This window comes from Anguilla rostrata, chromosome 8, assembly GCF_018555375.3.
Source record: "Anguilla rostrata isolate EN2019 chromosome 8, ASM1855537v3, whole genome shotgun sequence".
Classification (NCBI taxonomy): Eukaryota; Metazoa; Chordata; class Actinopteri; order Anguilliformes; family Anguillidae; genus Anguilla; species Anguilla rostrata.
The window spans coordinates 44823402-44841380 of NC_057940.1; the positions used below are offsets into that span (position 1 = coordinate 44823402).

Sequence of the window (17979 nt, forward strand, 5' to 3'; positions counted from 1 at the left end):
GTCGGTGAAATGTCCAATGGGGAGACATTTTGTTAGTGGGATAGGCGGCAGGAAAAATAAGAATCAGAAGAAGAAGGAGAAAACGCAAAATCCTCTTAGTTATCCCAATTACATATAGATGCATATTTGTCCCGAGTGACTACGGGTCAGGAAACAAGCTGACGAGTAAAATATCGATATGGGCGTTACTGTATTGATATGCATATTAATATGATGTGATAAGCGATATTACCTGTAGAAATATTTTAGCACACCCCCTAGCAGTTCCCATGGATACCCTACTTTATGCAGGACTCTACCTGCCAGCCCCCCCCCTTGGCTTGCTGTAGCGTTTGTCAGTTAGGGAGGGGTTTTGTTAAATGGCTCTTCATTTGCAAAAGTCTGACTGCTTTTGTCAGTCAACCCCCATCAGTTTGCCTGTGCCAGTTACACTAAATGTATTTCTCTGATGCACAGCTAGTGGACATCAGAGTGAAAAGAGCTTGTCTCTGCTCCCCTGATATTAATGCAGCATATTGCAGTAACGTGATGAGTAAACAATTAACTGACCATTTCATATTAGATGTGTGCAACACATTCAAGAATTCCTAAATGTGGAATGAGATGTATAGTGTGCCTGCTATTGTAAAATTTACTACAGTCAGATTGTTCCCTTTATTAATAATCTTATATTCATGGTGACTGGATGCATGTAAAGGATTTTGTAGGTTAGAAACCAAAGGTGCAGGTCCATCCAAGGACTAGTACTGTATTCTGATGAGCAGAAGGACCTTACCTCAGTGTCTTTGCACTGTCCCTGGCAAGCCGATTCTGAAATGCCAGCTACGTGTTCTGTTTGTAGTTGCTCAAACAAAGATTAAGGGAGGAGACCGTGTGGAATACTGAAGTAGACTGTTACCAGGCGGAGGGAATGGAGGCGTCCACAGTGTGGAAAATTTCTGAAAGACCTAAACTTGAACAAAAAGTGGCTGTGTCGCTTTGTACTTGAGCATGTTCCAGTCAAGTCACATTTTCCAACTAATTTCCATTATCATTATCTAATTGAACTACAAGCATGCACTCATGTTGCTATGTAATTACAGTGTGTGCCGGGCACTTCTCTATCATTTTTGTCTCTGGCTCAGAATGATCTTTTGTCCTGAAAGCATGATCTTTATAAGTAACACCACATGACTGGATAGCAGACAGCTTGCATGTTCCATCAGTCCTGTGGTACCCCAACACTAATATTTTGAGCATGAACATTAGCAGACAGCTGTGGCAAATGGATCACACACACACACGATGGGCGGGCATGATACACTCTTACCATTTTCATTCAGACTCTTACCCTCAAGGTCATGAACCCATCTACGCACAAGAGTTGAACATTTTATACTTTGTTTGGCTTTCATCTGAATATTCACGTTTGAATGACGATTGAATGACTAACAGATCTGGCAGTTAGTCGTGCGTATCCTTCACGTTTGGTACAGTAAGAATTTCTCATTCAGAGTACAGATTTACACACCAGGTGATTTCCTGTTTATTCGTCTCTTTTCTGAACACTCTAGTCCATCTGAGTCTCAAAGAATTGATAGTCCAACATTCTATATTTGGCAATGCTGGCCGTGCCTGTGCTGTTCATCCCCTGTACAGGATCAAAAAAATCTCTAACTGAAGCCAACGACAAAGCATATTCTCTTAAAAAAAATAAAAATAAAAAAGCTATTTTTATTCATACTTGTTTATGAAAGCTATTTTCCCCAAATGAAATGCAGGACATGAGCTGATTTGCAGACTGAAGGTATGTACATTTTAGCTCTATTCCCTGTTCACTGAGAGAGTTCACTGAGTCTGTAATTTAGCATTCAGCTGGTAGGTAACTGTTTTGGTTTGGTTCCGTACCGAGACGTCCCCTGGGAATTTGACGCAGGCAGGGAAAGCGGCAAAGGGGACGGCTGTCTGTATTTCTGCATTTGGACACGAACAGGCCTAGATTGGCAAACCATCAAGAGGATGTTGATTTTAGCAGGCTTGGAAGATCCTGCAGCCTAATTAAGGAAGAATCCATTCTGAGGAGAATTTTCTCTTGCCATTCCAAGAGAATTTTATTTCTTCATTCAATTTCACCCTCATTTTTGCTTGGTGAATCTTGGTCTCTCAATTAATTGTTAATTACAGTCATCAGTATTTATGTTTTTTACTGAAGTGGAAATGAGAACAATTTGTACTTAAGTACCTTGTGCCAATAAACAGATCCAGTTTTAGTTTATTTTTATTGGTGTTTTCATGTTTTAATTATCTACAGAAGTGATACAGCGGTTACAGTGATTGTTTTTGTAATAAATATTTTATCTCTATATTTTACCCACTCATTGTCAAAGGGCCAAGTAGGTTTGAAGGTCTCTTCCACTTGACTATAAAGGGAATTTTATCTTTTTAATTTGTCTCTCTTAACTCAAGACCTGTCATACAGTGTTTTGCCAGATCAAAGTAAGGACGTTCTCTGCACTGTTTAGCACTTGAAAGAATACATTCCTAATTATTTTTCTCCTTTCGAAGACCACAAGCTCCTTCCCCACAATCACGATCTTAGCCGTTCAGCCAACCTCATATTAAAATGTATCGCTTGTCCATCAAAAAGAAAGGCAGACAGTTTTATTCAAATTAGCAAATTGGTAAAAGCTTACCCACGTGGCATCAAGTTTCCCACTGTTTACTTTGCTATGTTGCTGTACATTTCAGATATAATAGACTTAGGAGTGTTCTCCAAACACAAATGTTATGAACAGTTTTCCATTTATTATTTTTTGAGAGAAATTGCATATAATTATTCTAAAATCATCTGGCACCGTAAAGTGTTTTAGCAGCAAGCTGGGTGTGCACTTGGACCTTGAAAGGGTAGGATTAAAAAAAAAGAAAAATCCTCTGAGACGACAGATTTATCAGTGGCTTTTTTCCCCCTTTTATTTTCCCTCGTTTCTTGCCTGCCTCCACATCTGTTTAAGTTATCTCTTTGCAGTCTGGTGTTACCCTAGAAACCAAAGCAAACATGGACTCATTGCAGCCTTTTCAACACAATACCTCCCTGTTTCTCTGCTCCCCCCCCCAACCCCCCCTCAGCCGCCAATCCTGAAGGCTGCACAGCAAGCCAGTGGACCTCATCCACCAGCAAAAATTGAATTCCCCTATTCATTTTTTTTTTCAAGAGAAATGAGGGGAAAAAAGAATTATGACCGTTTCAGTTTGTGTGGGGGTCTGTGAAAATCCTGTAAGTCTGGTTTTGAGGCAAGGGGGGGAAAAAAGAAAATATGCCATATTACTATATGAATTTAAATCTTTAGAGGCCATATTTTCTTCCTGCTCCCCTTTTCTTCCTTCTAATAAGCTTTAGGGTGTTTCTCCCTTTTTGTCTGGGAGCTCGCCTGTGCTCGATACAGCTTGAGCTCTTATGTCCCCAGTGCCGTTGTCCCCATGCTGTGCCATCAATCTTTCCCTGTTTAATAGGGTGGGGACGGGGGTTGACTGCTTCCAACCGCAAGAAGGGGGGGGGGGGGGGAGGAATTAATCTAAAAGTTAAATCAGGCTCACACACAAGCAAAAGATCTGTCATTTCTTTTTGTTGTGGTGGTGTTGTCCTTTCAGTCAGAGCAGGGAAAAAATCCTTAGAAATGCGGCTATGTTGGAAATGATATTGTATTCGTATCCGTGTGACCATTGTTCGATTCTGTCGGCATTTCGACAACCACACTGAGAATTATTCTTACGAGCTGGAAGCATCTTGAAGAGGTTCACGAGCAGGGCTCCTTGCAATGCAGGTTTTGTAGCACACAGGTTGTGTATCTCCCAGAGCCAGCTGAGATTGCACTGCGTATTTTAGTCTTATCGTTGCCTTTTGCATGAGTGCGAAGGCAGACCGTCGTTATACAGCCCTGCGTTGTTTACGCAACGTCTGAAGATTCATGTAGAAATTTGTGGCTTCAGAGTAATTTTCCTTTGAACAATATCCCCCCCTTGTTTTATCTTCTTTTGTTTGTCTGTTGTCTGCTTTGGAATCCCATCATGTGTTTCGTTTTAAGTCTGCTTTAATCTCTGAGCAATCTGCTCATTTTCTTTTATTTGTGGTGCCTTAAGGAAAATGCACTGTCTTTGAAGGGTTGTTTGTTTACCAGTGAATGCTTGATGCACAGAGCTAGAAAGTTTTGTACGAACTTAAAAACCAGGGCATTAAAAATGTTACCTTATCACACGAAGTCTACAAACAAAAATCAGAATTCTCTCTTTGAAAGTTGCGTCTAACCAAATCGTACTCGTATGTTGTGTCCTTTTGAACTTTTGCAGAAGTGCTCGCTACATTTTTTTAAAAAGGCATCAGCGCCGACATGAATGCGGTTTTGCGTTTCTCGTCAGCGATCCTTGCGCGCGTCGCACATCGAAAGCTCAATACGCCATTCCGCTTTTGCTGGACTCGAGGGAATCCAGTATCAATCAGTGACTGTGTGTTTCAGTCCTGGTTTCCACAGCATCGCTTTTCTTTGAAGTGCAGAGGTGCAGTTCCATGTCAGCTGCAGCATCATTGCTTTGTTTGATTTTATCAATCGTCGGCGGCTTCCACGGCCACTGGGGCTGATAACCGTTCGGTCATTGATGGGTCAGGCCCAGGCCCTCCTTTGTTTTTGTGCAGTAAGTGTTTGTCTTTCTGACACGGAGGCCCACATAGCCTGTCCTGCTGTACACTAAGGCTTTGTAATTCAAAGGCTTCTTGCATGTTATTAATTTGGCTCTTGCTGTAACCCTTATTGTATTTGTGGAGATCAGTAAGAAGGACTGGGGTGTTTGCACTGGACTGCTTTGGCATGGTGGGGGGCTTTTTTGATGGTACTGGTGTCGGAATGTGAACAGATTTGTTGATTCATTGATTGTCAGTTGCAAGTCGATTGTTAAATTAAATTATCAATTTTTTAAAAATTTGCTTTAATTCTCAAACTGTTCAAAATATAAGATCACCGAACAGGGCTGTCACTTCTGTAAATGGGCTATAGGGGGTGTGGGCGGGGCTTGCTGTCATTCACTTTAGTTACTGTGATGTTGAAAAGATAGCCAGCTTGCAAAGGAATGATGTATGAAATGATTTTGAAAAGCTCAATGAAAACACTGTTGCAAAAAAATAGGCTGCCAAACTTGCATACCACATGTCAAGATCTATGATGTTAACCCACCTAAGAACCAAAAATCCAAGGCCAAGGGATCACAGCGAACAAGCATCCAGCTTCATAGTGAGACCTCAGTGTGACAGCTGTCCAGCTGAAACCACAACAGATTTAATTGCCCCCCATAAGCATGGTAGAGGGAAGTGTTCTGGGACCTACTGGCATTTGTTGAGCCCAAATAAACTCCTGTGCGATGTACTGTTGTGCAAAAAACCATCACGGCTTGACTTGAATGTAGTGGAAAAAGCTGCCTCTCTCCGTACCTTCTATCCAAGTCCGACAATGTTGTGATGACCATCTATGTGTGGGCAGCACTAACTATTCCGAGTCTTACTTGACAATCGGGGTCTTACTTGACAATAGCTTGCCCCTTTGTTGAAGATTGGCTCATGAATTAACCTGTGCAGTAAGTGAAAAAGCATGCAGTCATTCTGGAAAAAATATAGGTGTGCTTGTTGTTTTTATTTTTAAAACATTTTAATCTTGTGATCTGCGCTGGTTCAAGTGGTGGCATGTTGGTCTTAGCCGTATCCTACATCAAATAGTTAAAAAGATTTGTTGGTAATTACCCTTTTCAGACAGCAACTATTTGACGGTCAGAAATGCGCATCTTTCACATCCCTGTTCTGTTGTCTGATACCATCAGTCTGCTATTGGACTTTCCCTCTGTTTAAAGGAAAGCTCACAGGGAGTCTTTTCATTGACGTAAAAAAAGGGGGAAAGGTTATTCAATTATAGTACGGTTGTGTTTACTGAAAATTGAATCGGGCAATGTGAAGTCAGTAGTATTGCTGCTCCTACTGTTAAAGATGGCAGTACTCGAGTTTGCACATGCTCACAAATGCATATTATGCCTGTTCTCCTTTGACCCTCGCTCGGCTGTACCTGCACACAGAAATGAAAGAGGCCTTTTCCAGTGCAAACAGATGAAGCTGGGAGCGCTAGTGAGCTGTGCATGTGCGTTAGACTGAAGCGAATAATCAGAGCGCACTGTGAAAGGGCGGGGGTCAGGAAGGATCTGCACTCATTCATAAAGCCTCTACAGAAAGTTAAACTGTGCTGGCCAGGGCCACACACACGCATGCACACGCACACACACACACACACACACACACACACACACCCGCACACACACACACGCGCGCACACACACGTGCACACACAGACCCAGGCACACACAAGCACACATGCGCGCACACACACGCGCCCGGACACACACACACACACACACACAAGACCCCACCGCCGCCACCCCCCTGAATTTTGGCAAAAGATACAGTCTGCAAAATACATAATTTGTTCTGTAGCAGCAGTTCACAGAATGTTTAAAAAAAAAAGACGACTGATATATTTACAGTGATGATATTGTCTGTGCATTTGCAGACCCTGCCAAACTCCAGAACAGAGGAGAGTCAGTCAGTCAGATACACATTAGTGTGAATGTCATTCTTTTTCATAAAAAAAAATTATTTGACAGATCACACCAACACAATGGCTTTGCCTCCAGCATGCAGTTGAACTGACGTGACCTGTGCTCCCTCCCTGTAAAGACTGGATTAAGTGTGCTGATATTTATCCCCCCTTCCACAGGCTCTACTGAGCTATGCACTTCCAAACAAGCCTCTCTATTGTCAGCTTGTATAAACTCTATCATAAAGCAACGGCACTGTAACCATGATTAATGAATTTTCTTGCATGTTGTGTGCTAATTTCATTCATGTTTGGGGTCAGATAAGTTCCTGTGGAAGGGAAGTGATAGTGTGTGAACTGTAAGGGAGGTGACCACTTTTTTTAAAAATGCGCAGGGAGGGGAGCCTCTGCTTTTTCACTGTTGCATCCCCCCTTTCTTCCAGTCAGGTTATGTCCTTGCCACAAGCATCTGTTGATCCTTATCCTTTTTAAAAGTGACCTCGTGGTTGTGGTGCTTTAGATTAATGTTACATATTATCACAGATAATTATTACCTAATGTAGATTAATGCTTGATTTTTTTAATAAAATGGTGTGAGCAGGGCCGGGTGACAATCTGGATCTCGGCAGAGGACACTGTTTGTTCGGTACATGTGAATTCACTCTTTAGTGTTAAGAGTTCAGAACACCACGTGAGACTGTTAGAGACAGCGTCTCTTTGAGCGGACAGCAGAACATCAGCCGGTTAGAATGCATCTCTTCTATGTGCGACATAGCATCATTTTCAGTGATCTAGCACAATACTTTCTGTTAATGTTTGATAAGGCGACTGGTAAAATGATATATAAATACTGAATCTGATTTTAGTTTTTCAGTTTCTAAATATATTGGAGAAAACGGTGTCAATCGACAGTAGCTAACCATCCACTTGTTTCCGCTTTACACCAATCTTTTTAAATGGGTTAGTTGCTTAAATATCTTCTGCCTATATTAAAGTATACAGTGGTATTTAATCTATTGGCATATGCATTTATGCAAATCTCATCTTTATACATGGCTTGTTGGTTTGTTTTTATGTTTTGAAAATTCTTTGCCTGAAGAGTACTGGCTTTCTGTGGGATCAGTAACTGGGCCTATTCCGTTTGTCATTTTGGTTGCTCTCGCTTTCTTTTCCTGCTGGAGTTTGACTCCAGCTGTGCCTTTTGTGGTCCAAAAAACTAGAAGACATCTATTAAAGTGGTTGACATTTTTTCTCTTGATAGAGGCTAAGATAAGGGTTTAAAACCAAACAGCAAGGAAAGCGAGAGAGAAAAGAGCCCTTTGTGTCCAGACATCTGGCTAACTATTTGTTGATGCTCACGTGGACGTTTGCCGCACAGAACGCAGCGACCGAGCGATCTGGTTTCATTCTGGTCTGCACAGGGACCGATCGAAGGAAAACAGGAGAGGGTGGATTCCGTTAAACTAAGGAATTTTGGTTTTCACTGTCAGAGTGGGTCCTATCAGTATGGATTGAATATTGACACAGTAACCCAATGCTGCTTGGCCGAGAGGCTCTGGTTGTGGGGTATTGCGGGTGTTCTTAGTTTAGGAAGGAAACTCTCCTTGACAAGTCAGAATTAGTGCTTGGGCAGTGCTGCAGCAGTCATGCACCACATTATCATGGGTCCATGTACAAGCCATGGGGAAATATCTGATTTATCTCTGCCAAGCTGGAAAGCTCACCCGAACCACATTCGTGTTTTCTGTCCTGTAAGAAGCTGTCGCTCCGTCAATATTTCCTCAATTCTCATGTGATCGTTTTCTAATCTCCACATGGGTGCTTGTGCATTATTGTCAACATTGCTTTTGCCTCTGTTCCCACAGTAACCACCTGGAGAAGAGTTTGCAGATGCTGATGGACAGGGTGGATGACATGAGCCAGGATATCGTCAAGTACAACACCTACAGCCGCAACCTGAGCAAACAGCAACAGCAGAAGCACCAGGTAACACACACGCATGCGCACATCTCTTCTCACTCTTCTCTCTACCATCTCTTCCACCTGTTTCTTGTCTAAGGTCCCTCCCTCTTTCATGCTGTTAGGATGCCTTTCTCTGCATGATCTTTTTCACTTCCTCTCGCAACCATGTTTTTCCCATTTGATTTGACCTGGCTTGTTGTAATGAGGGTGTGTTCTGATTAAATGTGTATGGAGACATCTTTCAATAAAGTTAACCCATTCTTGAATGTTCTTTCTTCATTATCTTTTGGCATAGAATGTAAATCTGCTTATATTCTCAACCCTTTCATTCAGAAAGCTATCACCAGAAGCTTGGTGTTTGTCAGTCCTGGGCCTCCCATCTTACATTGGGCAATGTAGCCTTACCTGGACCCAATGATGCAAAGATCATTCTGCCCCAGATGAAGCTGCAATTAGATGCAGCCATGTTTTCTCTCTTTGTCTGTACATTTCCCAGTACTTGAATGATTTCCCTTTTCTTGCTTTGTGGGAGAAGAGCCAAATATCTCTCTAGCGCACAGGACTGTCAGTTTGTACCACAGACTTGCGTCCCTTTTAAAAAGACGTGCTTAAAGAAAGAAATCAAGTAAATTCTCATGAGTTGATCTGAGTGTCGTTTCAAACCCAATACAGACCAGCTAATGGCCCTGGCAGACTAAATGTCAAAAAGCCTTCTGCTTTTCTTTTACCGTGTTCCAGCATACACATTTGTAACCAGCGCGACTCCTCACAAGGAGGTGGGCAAACCCAAATGGAATAAAAGATGCCCTCCATTTTGCATGTGATGCTCCAGGGTCCCCCCCCCCCCCAGCTGTGCCCTATTGATTAGTAACATCTGAATAAGCGCTGGTTTGCTTTCGAGCATCCATGATGCAATGGAGTGGAGGGGAGAGCTGCTGAGGCGTTTGCGTCTGTTAACACCGCAGGCTCCGGACCACTTTTCAAAGCCCAGCGCCTTATCGCTCCGTAATTCAATTAGCCTTCAGCTGAGAGCAGGCCAGACACGCGGGGCCCCAGCACCATTCCCATCTGTAAAAGGTGTGAAATAGCTCCGGTGCTGATAACGGGGCACCTTCGCAGCCCCCTGCTTTGATGTGGGGGCCCGCTGTGTCTCTCCGGCTGCGAGCAGCGAAGCGACACGCCGTGCTCACCCCCGACGCATGCCTGGAGAACAGGCCCGCTCCGAGCCCCATCGTTCACGTTCCCCGCCCTCCTCGACTGCGTGCGCAGGAAAGAAGTTATTCCAAAGAGCGAAACCTTTTTCTTGTTCTTTGCCCAGAATTGGGATTTACCAGTTGCACTGCCGCTGTCAAGGCCATGCTTCCGCTGTAGTGATCCAAGGGGTTTTGAGTATAAACCCCACAAATGGGTACTCGCCGCCGATGGGAGCCTTACCCCACCTGGACTGCCACTGTAGAAATGGAATCTGTAAGGGAGGGCTGAGACACAATAAAGCAGGGGTTCCCTAACTGTGGGTTGCAACAGCATGTGGGGTCATCTGACTTGAGGATGGGGGTCGCATGAACATTTTAGGGAGAAAAAGTTTAAGAAAAAAAAAAGAAAGAAATTTTTGTAATATTTTGTTTTTGTAAAATGTGAATGTAGACTATTACATGTCCAACTTGATAACAAACCTAACTTATAAGCCAATGAGGCATGAGAAGTTGTGGTATTTCAGTGTAGTCATAGCAAAACTGTATTGTTACAGCAGGCACTAGGCGTGTGTAGAGGGCTGGGGTCATGTAAATTTGTGAACATTAATTTGAAACTTTTTTGGCAACCTCTGCAGTAAACGAATGATCAAGGTTACTGTGTAGGGAAGTACCAGGGTAGTGTACATTCAGTTTGAAAGTGGTGTGGGTGGGGCGACTTGCAGTTATGTGCAGGTTAAAAATAGCCATGAATTCTTTCTTCCTGGTGCATTGCGTCTGTGAGATGGCTACAAATTCTCAGCCAGAATCTATTCGACCCAAAAGGAGGGGACCCAGCGAGAGATTGGGTTTCAGGGGAAGATGTGGAAAAAGCAGAAATTGGAACGGATCAGACCCAATGAAAACAAAAAGAAACGAGACGAAACGAGGGGTGGGAGCTGGATGTGGGGAGGGGAATGGTGGGTTAGCCACTGGAATCCAGCTAGTGTCCGCCAAGGGGAGAATCCTAACTGGGTCTCCCGCCCTACCCAAATCTTGCCGGAAAGAATTCTGAATCGTGGAGGGAGTGCCACAAGATGCCCCCTCTGCCTCTGAGCTGCGTCACAACTCTAATTGTTTCCATCGCTCATCCCCCCACCCCCCTTCTGCATTTGGTTGCAGCATGTTAGATAAACCAAATGACCTGTATTAATCTCAATTTCTCATCGCCATGCCAGGAGAAACCATTTTTAATTTAGCTCTCAAACATTACAAAATGGCCGGCAGGTATCTCTGCCTGCCCAGATAAGTTGTCAGCATGGAAATTGGAAAACTTGTCCAGACGCTCTATTTACTTTATACTCCATAAAGTATTATTGAATTGGGCATACCAGACTTCATAACGGTAATGTTTTTTTATGGTCTCTTTGATGCGGCCTGCGCTCACGGGGAAGCGAGTGCTGTGGGAATTGGACATAGCGTGCACTGCGGTCCTCACGCTGCGATAAGGAGGGTCACACTGAAACGGGAACAGGTCAGCCATGTATGGATTAGATGTTTGTATGCAGAGTGCTGCCCACTAAATGCGGTCCTGTGAAGAAGCGCCAGTCTTCAGCCCTGTCTGTGTGTGGATCTGGGGTGGGGTGGAGCTCGGCCTGTGCCTGCAAGTCAAAAGATAACTGGTCCAGCATAAGCTATACGGAGTTTGACAGTGTAGAGAAAGATCAGATTAATGCAAATGGTTTTTTTCTTGCCCAACTTTTCTGAAAAGCAATCGTGCAAACCTCTCCTCAAAAAAAATAAAAAATAAATCTTGCTCTCACACGCTTTCTCCCTCTCTCTCTCCCTCCCTCCCCCTCTCTCTCTTCTCTCCCCAATTTGAATTGTAAAGTGGTTCTGTTCCCAGGCCCAGATGAAGTACTGTCAGAAGCAGAAATGACAGTGGTCACCCGTTCTCATGTTCTCATTTCTGTGTGTGCGCAGTACCTGCAGAGGCGTCAGCAGGAGAACACTCAGAGGCAGTCACGCGGAGAGCTCCCGCTGCCTGAGGAGGACCTCAGCAAAATGTTCAAGCCTCCCCAGGCCCCAGCCCGCATGGACACGCTCCTCATCGCAGGTCAGTACACCCCCAGGCAGTCGCATCGACGCCTTCCTCAGCACCGCGTTAGTAAACACCCCCCTCCCCCGGCTGCCCCTAAGCCCCATCATTAGTAAGTAAACTTACCCAGAGTGCCTTGCAGAATAGTCAATACAGTAAGCCGAGATTAGCATCCTTGTATGTGCAGACGCAACGAGCTAAATTAAATTATGTGTAGTATAACAGTACTGCAGTAAACCCCCTGTCAGATTATCGCAGGGCACCAGTAAGAGTGCCATAACCTCGATCCTGAAGCACAAAACTAGTCTAAAGTTGGCTGAAGTTGAGCACTCACCATATAGGATGGCCACATTTAAGTGCCATCAAAAGGGCTCACTTGCGCATGTAATGGCGCCCAGTTGCTTCTGAAAAAGGACACGTGAATACGAATTGCAGTGGACGCAGTTGTAAGCCTTCCAGAATCGATCAGAAATTCATGAGATCTTTAAATTCTCGTGATGCGCTTTCTTCCTGGTGTGAGCAAGGAGCGAGAACAGTTCCCCGTCCTCGCATCGTCGGGCGAACGTGGGAATGCGGGGTGGGGATCGAATCTGCGCTGACGGAGAGCGCATCCCCTAGGGACCGCGTTAATCACCCCCCTCTCCTCTGCTCCTGCTAATTTATGTTTTTAAAGAGCGAAGTTTATCCCCACTCTGGGCGCAGATGCAGAGGGAGCGAGTGATCCGGAGTCATGTATGAATTGCATTAAGGAGAAGATTGGTTGAGAGGGAATTATTTTGACATGTTATTTCTTGGTGATTATTAGAGTAATGTGTTACAGGTCAGGAATGGAACGTGTATCTTTTGGCTGCGCGGGCGGCCGTGATTCATACGTCCGGGCTGCTCCACTTGCATGATGGTCCCACGGCCCCTCCCCTTTTCTGTGCACCTGCCAGGCTGAAGTGTTTTCAAAACTGGCCACTTCATGGGTTTCTGCCACTCAGTTCATGTTCAACTGTCTCACTTTCATCACTCCCCTATTTTGTGTTCGCATTTTTTCCCCTACCCAGTACCTTTTTTCTTGTCATTTTATTTCTTTTCCGTTTAACTTTCTCTCGGACGGTTTCTTTTGTGCTTTCGCTCTGACACTCACATTTGGCTCAGTTGGGATGCTTCTTTAATTGCATTAGTAAAGCGCATGCTGGTCTTGTTCTTCTCGGTCAAGCATCACAAATAATTTGTAACCGACCTTTGGCGGTGTGTTTATAAGGTTGTCACCTTTCAGAATTACACAGAACAAATCAGCATGTGCTAATATTTCCACGAGAACACAAAGACCTTTCTTTTTCAGGCTGTGCATGACTTGCTGTTTGCTCAGAGCGTCACTTGTTAATCTGCCTCTTGTTGTATGGGCTCTTGGTTTGTTAATACCTCCAACTTGAGCAGCTTTGACTGATGGTGAGGTGAAAATGATAGCGAAGAAATAAAAAAAATAAAAAAACCAATTAGCCAATTTCAACATCCTACCATTAACTCTAACTATTAATAAATTTGCCTCTCGATTGGAATTGACCTATTTAGGTCGCTGTGACTTCATTTTGCCACGGTAATGCTGAAGATTATAATAAACTAATGTCATTTAAAAAAATCATAAACGAATTGAAATGCTGCTTTGCATGTTCAGTTGCTGTAATCATCGGCAACTGTTCAAGCAATCTGTGCTACATACGGCAGGCATGGCTGCCTGTAATTATAATGTTCCACATCAGGCCTCTGACTGAAATTTACATGCTGGGGACTTAATGAACAGGGGTGCATGTCTGGAGGTGAGGGGAGGGGGCATGGATTAGTAAGCGGGAGTGCATAAATTGGCGAGCCGGTGTGCGTATATCGAGCCTGCATGCTTCTAAAGAAGGCTGCGCTGCACTGAAGGTCGATCAGCCGCTCCTGTCAGACTCCCCACTGCAGCATTCATATGATCTTTAATTATGCACACACCTCGGTCTCCAGCCCAGTGCTGCCACCGCAGCTTTAGACAGAAGTACTTCATTAGTATTCAAGGGAACGTGGAAAAACCATTTAATAATTAGAACATTTAGGCACTAAAGATAAAAAGAATTATGACACATTCCACTGTGCTGCAGAGTGACCAAATGAAACCATAATTAATTGAAATTATTGTAGAGTACAGAATTGTCCTTGTTCTGTACAAGTAACTGCATTGATGAGGCTGTAAGTTAGAAGAAAATGGCACCAAAGCCTAACAGTTCTTTCAGGAGTGCTCTAACTTTTTGGGGCCTCCACCTGGGTGGCCTTCCTGACCAGATGTACTCATAATGAGAGGTGCTCGGTTCATTATTTTATAAGGATCCGTACCTCCTGCCAAAATCAGTACTTTCTGTGAAGGTGAACAAAGAAGGCACATTCCACTACTGCTGGTTTAAGGAAATCATTAATACTTGAAAACATGTCAAATGTCCAAAACGTGATTCCTTCTGCACACAATGCTCCCGTGATCCTGCACACAATGCTCATCTCAGGTATAAAGGTGAATTACAAATGATAAATTGGTTGACAGGCATGTAATTGCTAGAATTTTTTGAGGGAAAGTGACTGAAAATCTGTTTGGACAGGAAGCTTAGTACGCTTTTTGACTGCAGGCACCACAGCAGTGCCGCCATTTAAACACAATGCCTTCATTAGAGTTGTGAGTATTTTGAACTGCTTGCATGAGCTCTGGGTGGGAACATTAGTGAACCACATCTCCTTCCACACCAGGAAATGCCAGAACCTTCCATGAGTAGATGTTAAAAGCTGTCCTTTTAACAGGTTAGGTGTAGCGTATTTGTATTATGAGCTGTGCGTGTCGTATTTCACTGTGTACAACCCCAAATGATCCATGTAATGCTGTGCATTGCCCGTGACAGACTGATGTAAAATGCACTGCTAACCTTTAAGTCAGTTTCTAGTTAAACTATTTCAATTATCAACTTTGTATTCAGCCAAGAAATGCTGTGGGCTTTTCTGTTCTATATCGTGTTTGGATTTCTTATTTTAGAAAGGATTTTTATATTTTAAAGTTGTTTTCTCAACTCTCAGTTTATTGTTGCTTATTTTTAACGTGGCCATATATTGCTCCTGGTTCATCTACAGCTCCTTTTGTTTTTGCGCAGGTTGCCATGCAATGATACACAAATATATATGCAATTATACCTTCATTTATTGTTATATAGATTAGTCAAAACCAGAGTATATAATGTGGTATTATTCTTTTGGATATGATTGGTTGTGGACAGTATTGGTAGTGTTCCTGACTGGGTGGTTTTTCTTTTTATATTAAATTACAATCACTTGGCAGATGCTCTTATCCAGAGCAATGTACAGTAGTGGAGAACATCAGTGTTACTCTCCGGAAGGCTGGAAGGCACTGAGGCCTATTTATAATCAATAAGTCTAATGTTAAGCTAACAAACCACGGTTTGTATCGAGGATGAAAAAGATGATCTTTGAGGATAGAGTGTGTGTTTACGTACATGTATGTATGTATACTACATGTAATCTACATGTAGATTTTGTGTGCGTGTGTGTATTTGTGCGTGTGCACGTGATGAGAAATATGCTGCTTCAGGACATTGAATCTTCTCATGCCCGGGCCTTATAGGACTTGATTAGAGGCATGGTGATAAATCACCGTGCTCCAGTGACTTATCCATCCAGCTGCAGCATGGAGAGGGAGCGACAGGCGCAGGCAGTCCACTCCGACCTCCCTGTCCCCTTTGTGTGTTATCAGACTGAGTCACACACATACACAAGCAAACACGCACGCAAACGCAAGCAACTCCACCTCCTCTATCTCAGTGGGAATTGAATATGTGGAGTTCATTTGTGGATGAGACTGGATAGACAAGGATTAGCACAGCTTTGACTTAGAAAGCACTCGGGCACACGTGTGACTCTCAGGGATAGTCTGCTGTTAGAACGAGGCCGTGTGATCAGGGTAGCCGGGGGCTACTGGAGAACCTTGAAGAGGAACCAAAAATCTATGAATTGATATGTTGTTTCTTACCAATAAAATAATCTCCTGTTGTGAATTGATCTCCTTCCCTTTGAACAACCCACATCATTACATTGATGGCGAGGCAGGTGTCATCTGCCCTTTGCTTCATGTCAATGCAAGAATTTTTTTTTGTTTACTGCTAATTAAATGCAGTTCTGTTGGACAGCATTCTAGATCAATTTTGAATGTATCCAGGGTCTGTATTTCTGTTTAAGGCAAGAAGGGGGTTGGCTTGTTTGTTGATTGGATGGGTTATTTGAAGTGGTGTTGGCATTTTAAATGTGATTTTAGCTCTTTCTGAGGGGTGGATCAAGGGTTAAAATCAAGGGGCTCTTGTTAATGATTTTTTTCCCTATTTAATCAAGTAGGTCAACTGAGAACTAGATTTGTTTGCAGTGATGCCTGGGGAGTCGAAGTTGGTTGGAATTGCAGTCAGATGTAGGGGTTAAGGTGGCGAGATTTAGAATGTCAGTTTTAATAGGAATTTAACCAGGACACCACTGCTCTTTCTGAAAGTGGCATTGGGTTTTTAATGACCACTGTGAGTCAGGACCTTAGTTTAACATCTCATCGGAAGGACAGCACCTCCATCATAGTGCCCCCTCTCTGTGCTGGAGCATTGGATTTCTATTTGCTGCAGTAGTAAAAGTGCCCCCTACTGGTCCATGAACATCTATTCCAGCTGCTTCTTGGTCACACCTTGCCTGTGTCCAGATTGCCTTTCTCACAAAGGAGCCCAGCCAGGGGAGACTCAGTGGAAGTATTACTGAATAATTATGTAGTAGAGTAAAAGATTAAAAACATATTTTGGTGTAATATGGAAACATACATGTATGCATGTGCATAACATCAGCTTTTCATTTCTTACTCTAATTATTCTGTTTGTAATTTCTGGTAGGCAGCTCTTCAAAATAAAGGTCACAGTGAACATGAAAACTAATATGACCCCCCAGGTATTTGGCTGTAATTTCAGTGTAAGCTTCACAGATGGTCTTGTTTAAGATTTTTTCAAATTGAGCATAAGGTTGTCAGACTTTTGGAAGCTATAGCACTTCTGAATTTGATTTTGCTATCAGCAGCAACACATTTTTCATTGTAGGTCCCCAATCTTTGTAACTTAACTAATGTTAGACAGCAGGATTGTGTTTACATTCTTTCCTTTCCCTGCAGATATTGTGTAAGAAGCCGGATCTGGGTGATGGAGTGTTCTGAGTCTGAGCTCAGAAACCTCATCTTTCTCCGTCACTGGTGGTTGTTTAAAACAGCGGCTCAGCTAAATGAGCGTAGAGGCGTGCTGGCCTCGCCATGCAGAAAACCAATCTTTAAAGAGGGACCGTGTTCCGTCGCGCGGCGCACCCCGGACATAATGGGACATTAACACCGCCGCGGTTCAGCAGGCTGCTCTGTCACTGCCGCCCACCCACACTCACCTGGCGCTCTGTCTTTGTTTTTGTGTCCTCTCTCCCCCTACCGCAGGTCAAATCAACACCTACTGCCAGAACGTGAAAGAGTTCACTTCGCAGAACCTGGGCAAGCTTTTCATGGCCGAAGCTCTCCAAGGGCACAACAGCTAGAGGGGTGACGGAGGAGAGGAGCGGGCTGGCTGTCTGATCACATGACTAAGCTGCCCAAAGTACTCGCGTGCTACCAAGGGAAAAGTGCGCAGGCCATTTTTTAAATGTAATCCCATGTATTTGGTCCATTCTGAAATTGGGTGTTAATACAAAAAAAAAGTAGAAATAAAATGCATATTTCACCTTCTGTTTCATGGTTTTGTCCATTTTTTTAAGCCTGTTTTAATGCAATTGAGATGTTATCCCCTTAGGACAGAAACTGGTAAAAAATCACCATTGTAGGAACTGTGTAAGAAAAGGAGGATGTCTCCAGATACAGTGGAGTGTAGTGTGAGCAGTCATGGAGCCGGCTCCTGGCATTACACTGTCTGCTAGCGAATGTGCTGTAACAGCCAGAAAATCTCCCCAATCTGACAGGACTGCTGAGTGATGTGCATCCCCTCAGCTACAGACAGTGAAGTAAGCTCCTCAGTCGCTCCTTTATGTGACTCAAGTAGTTATGGGTTTGAACCTCAGAGAAATTCTCTTAAATTCGTAT

The 17979-nt window shown here is 43.5% G+C and overlaps 1 protein-coding gene across 1 annotated transcript in view; it reads left to right on the forward strand.

The window, feature by feature from the left end:
* Positions 1–17628, forward strand: part of eif3hb (eukaryotic translation initiation factor 3, subunit H, b) — a 93355-nt gene extending 75727 nt beyond the window's left edge. Inside the window, exons 6-8 of the mRNA XM_064348425.1 lie at positions 8468–8588; positions 11717–11849; positions 17344–17628. Coding sequence (XP_064204495.1) covers positions 8468–8588; positions 11717–11849; positions 17344–17441 — 352 coding nt within the window. The 3' untranslated portion in view covers positions 17442–17628. The remainder of the gene's footprint in view (positions 1–8467; positions 8589–11716; positions 11850–17343) is intronic.
* The last annotated feature ends 351 nt before the right edge of the window (positions 17629–17979 follow it).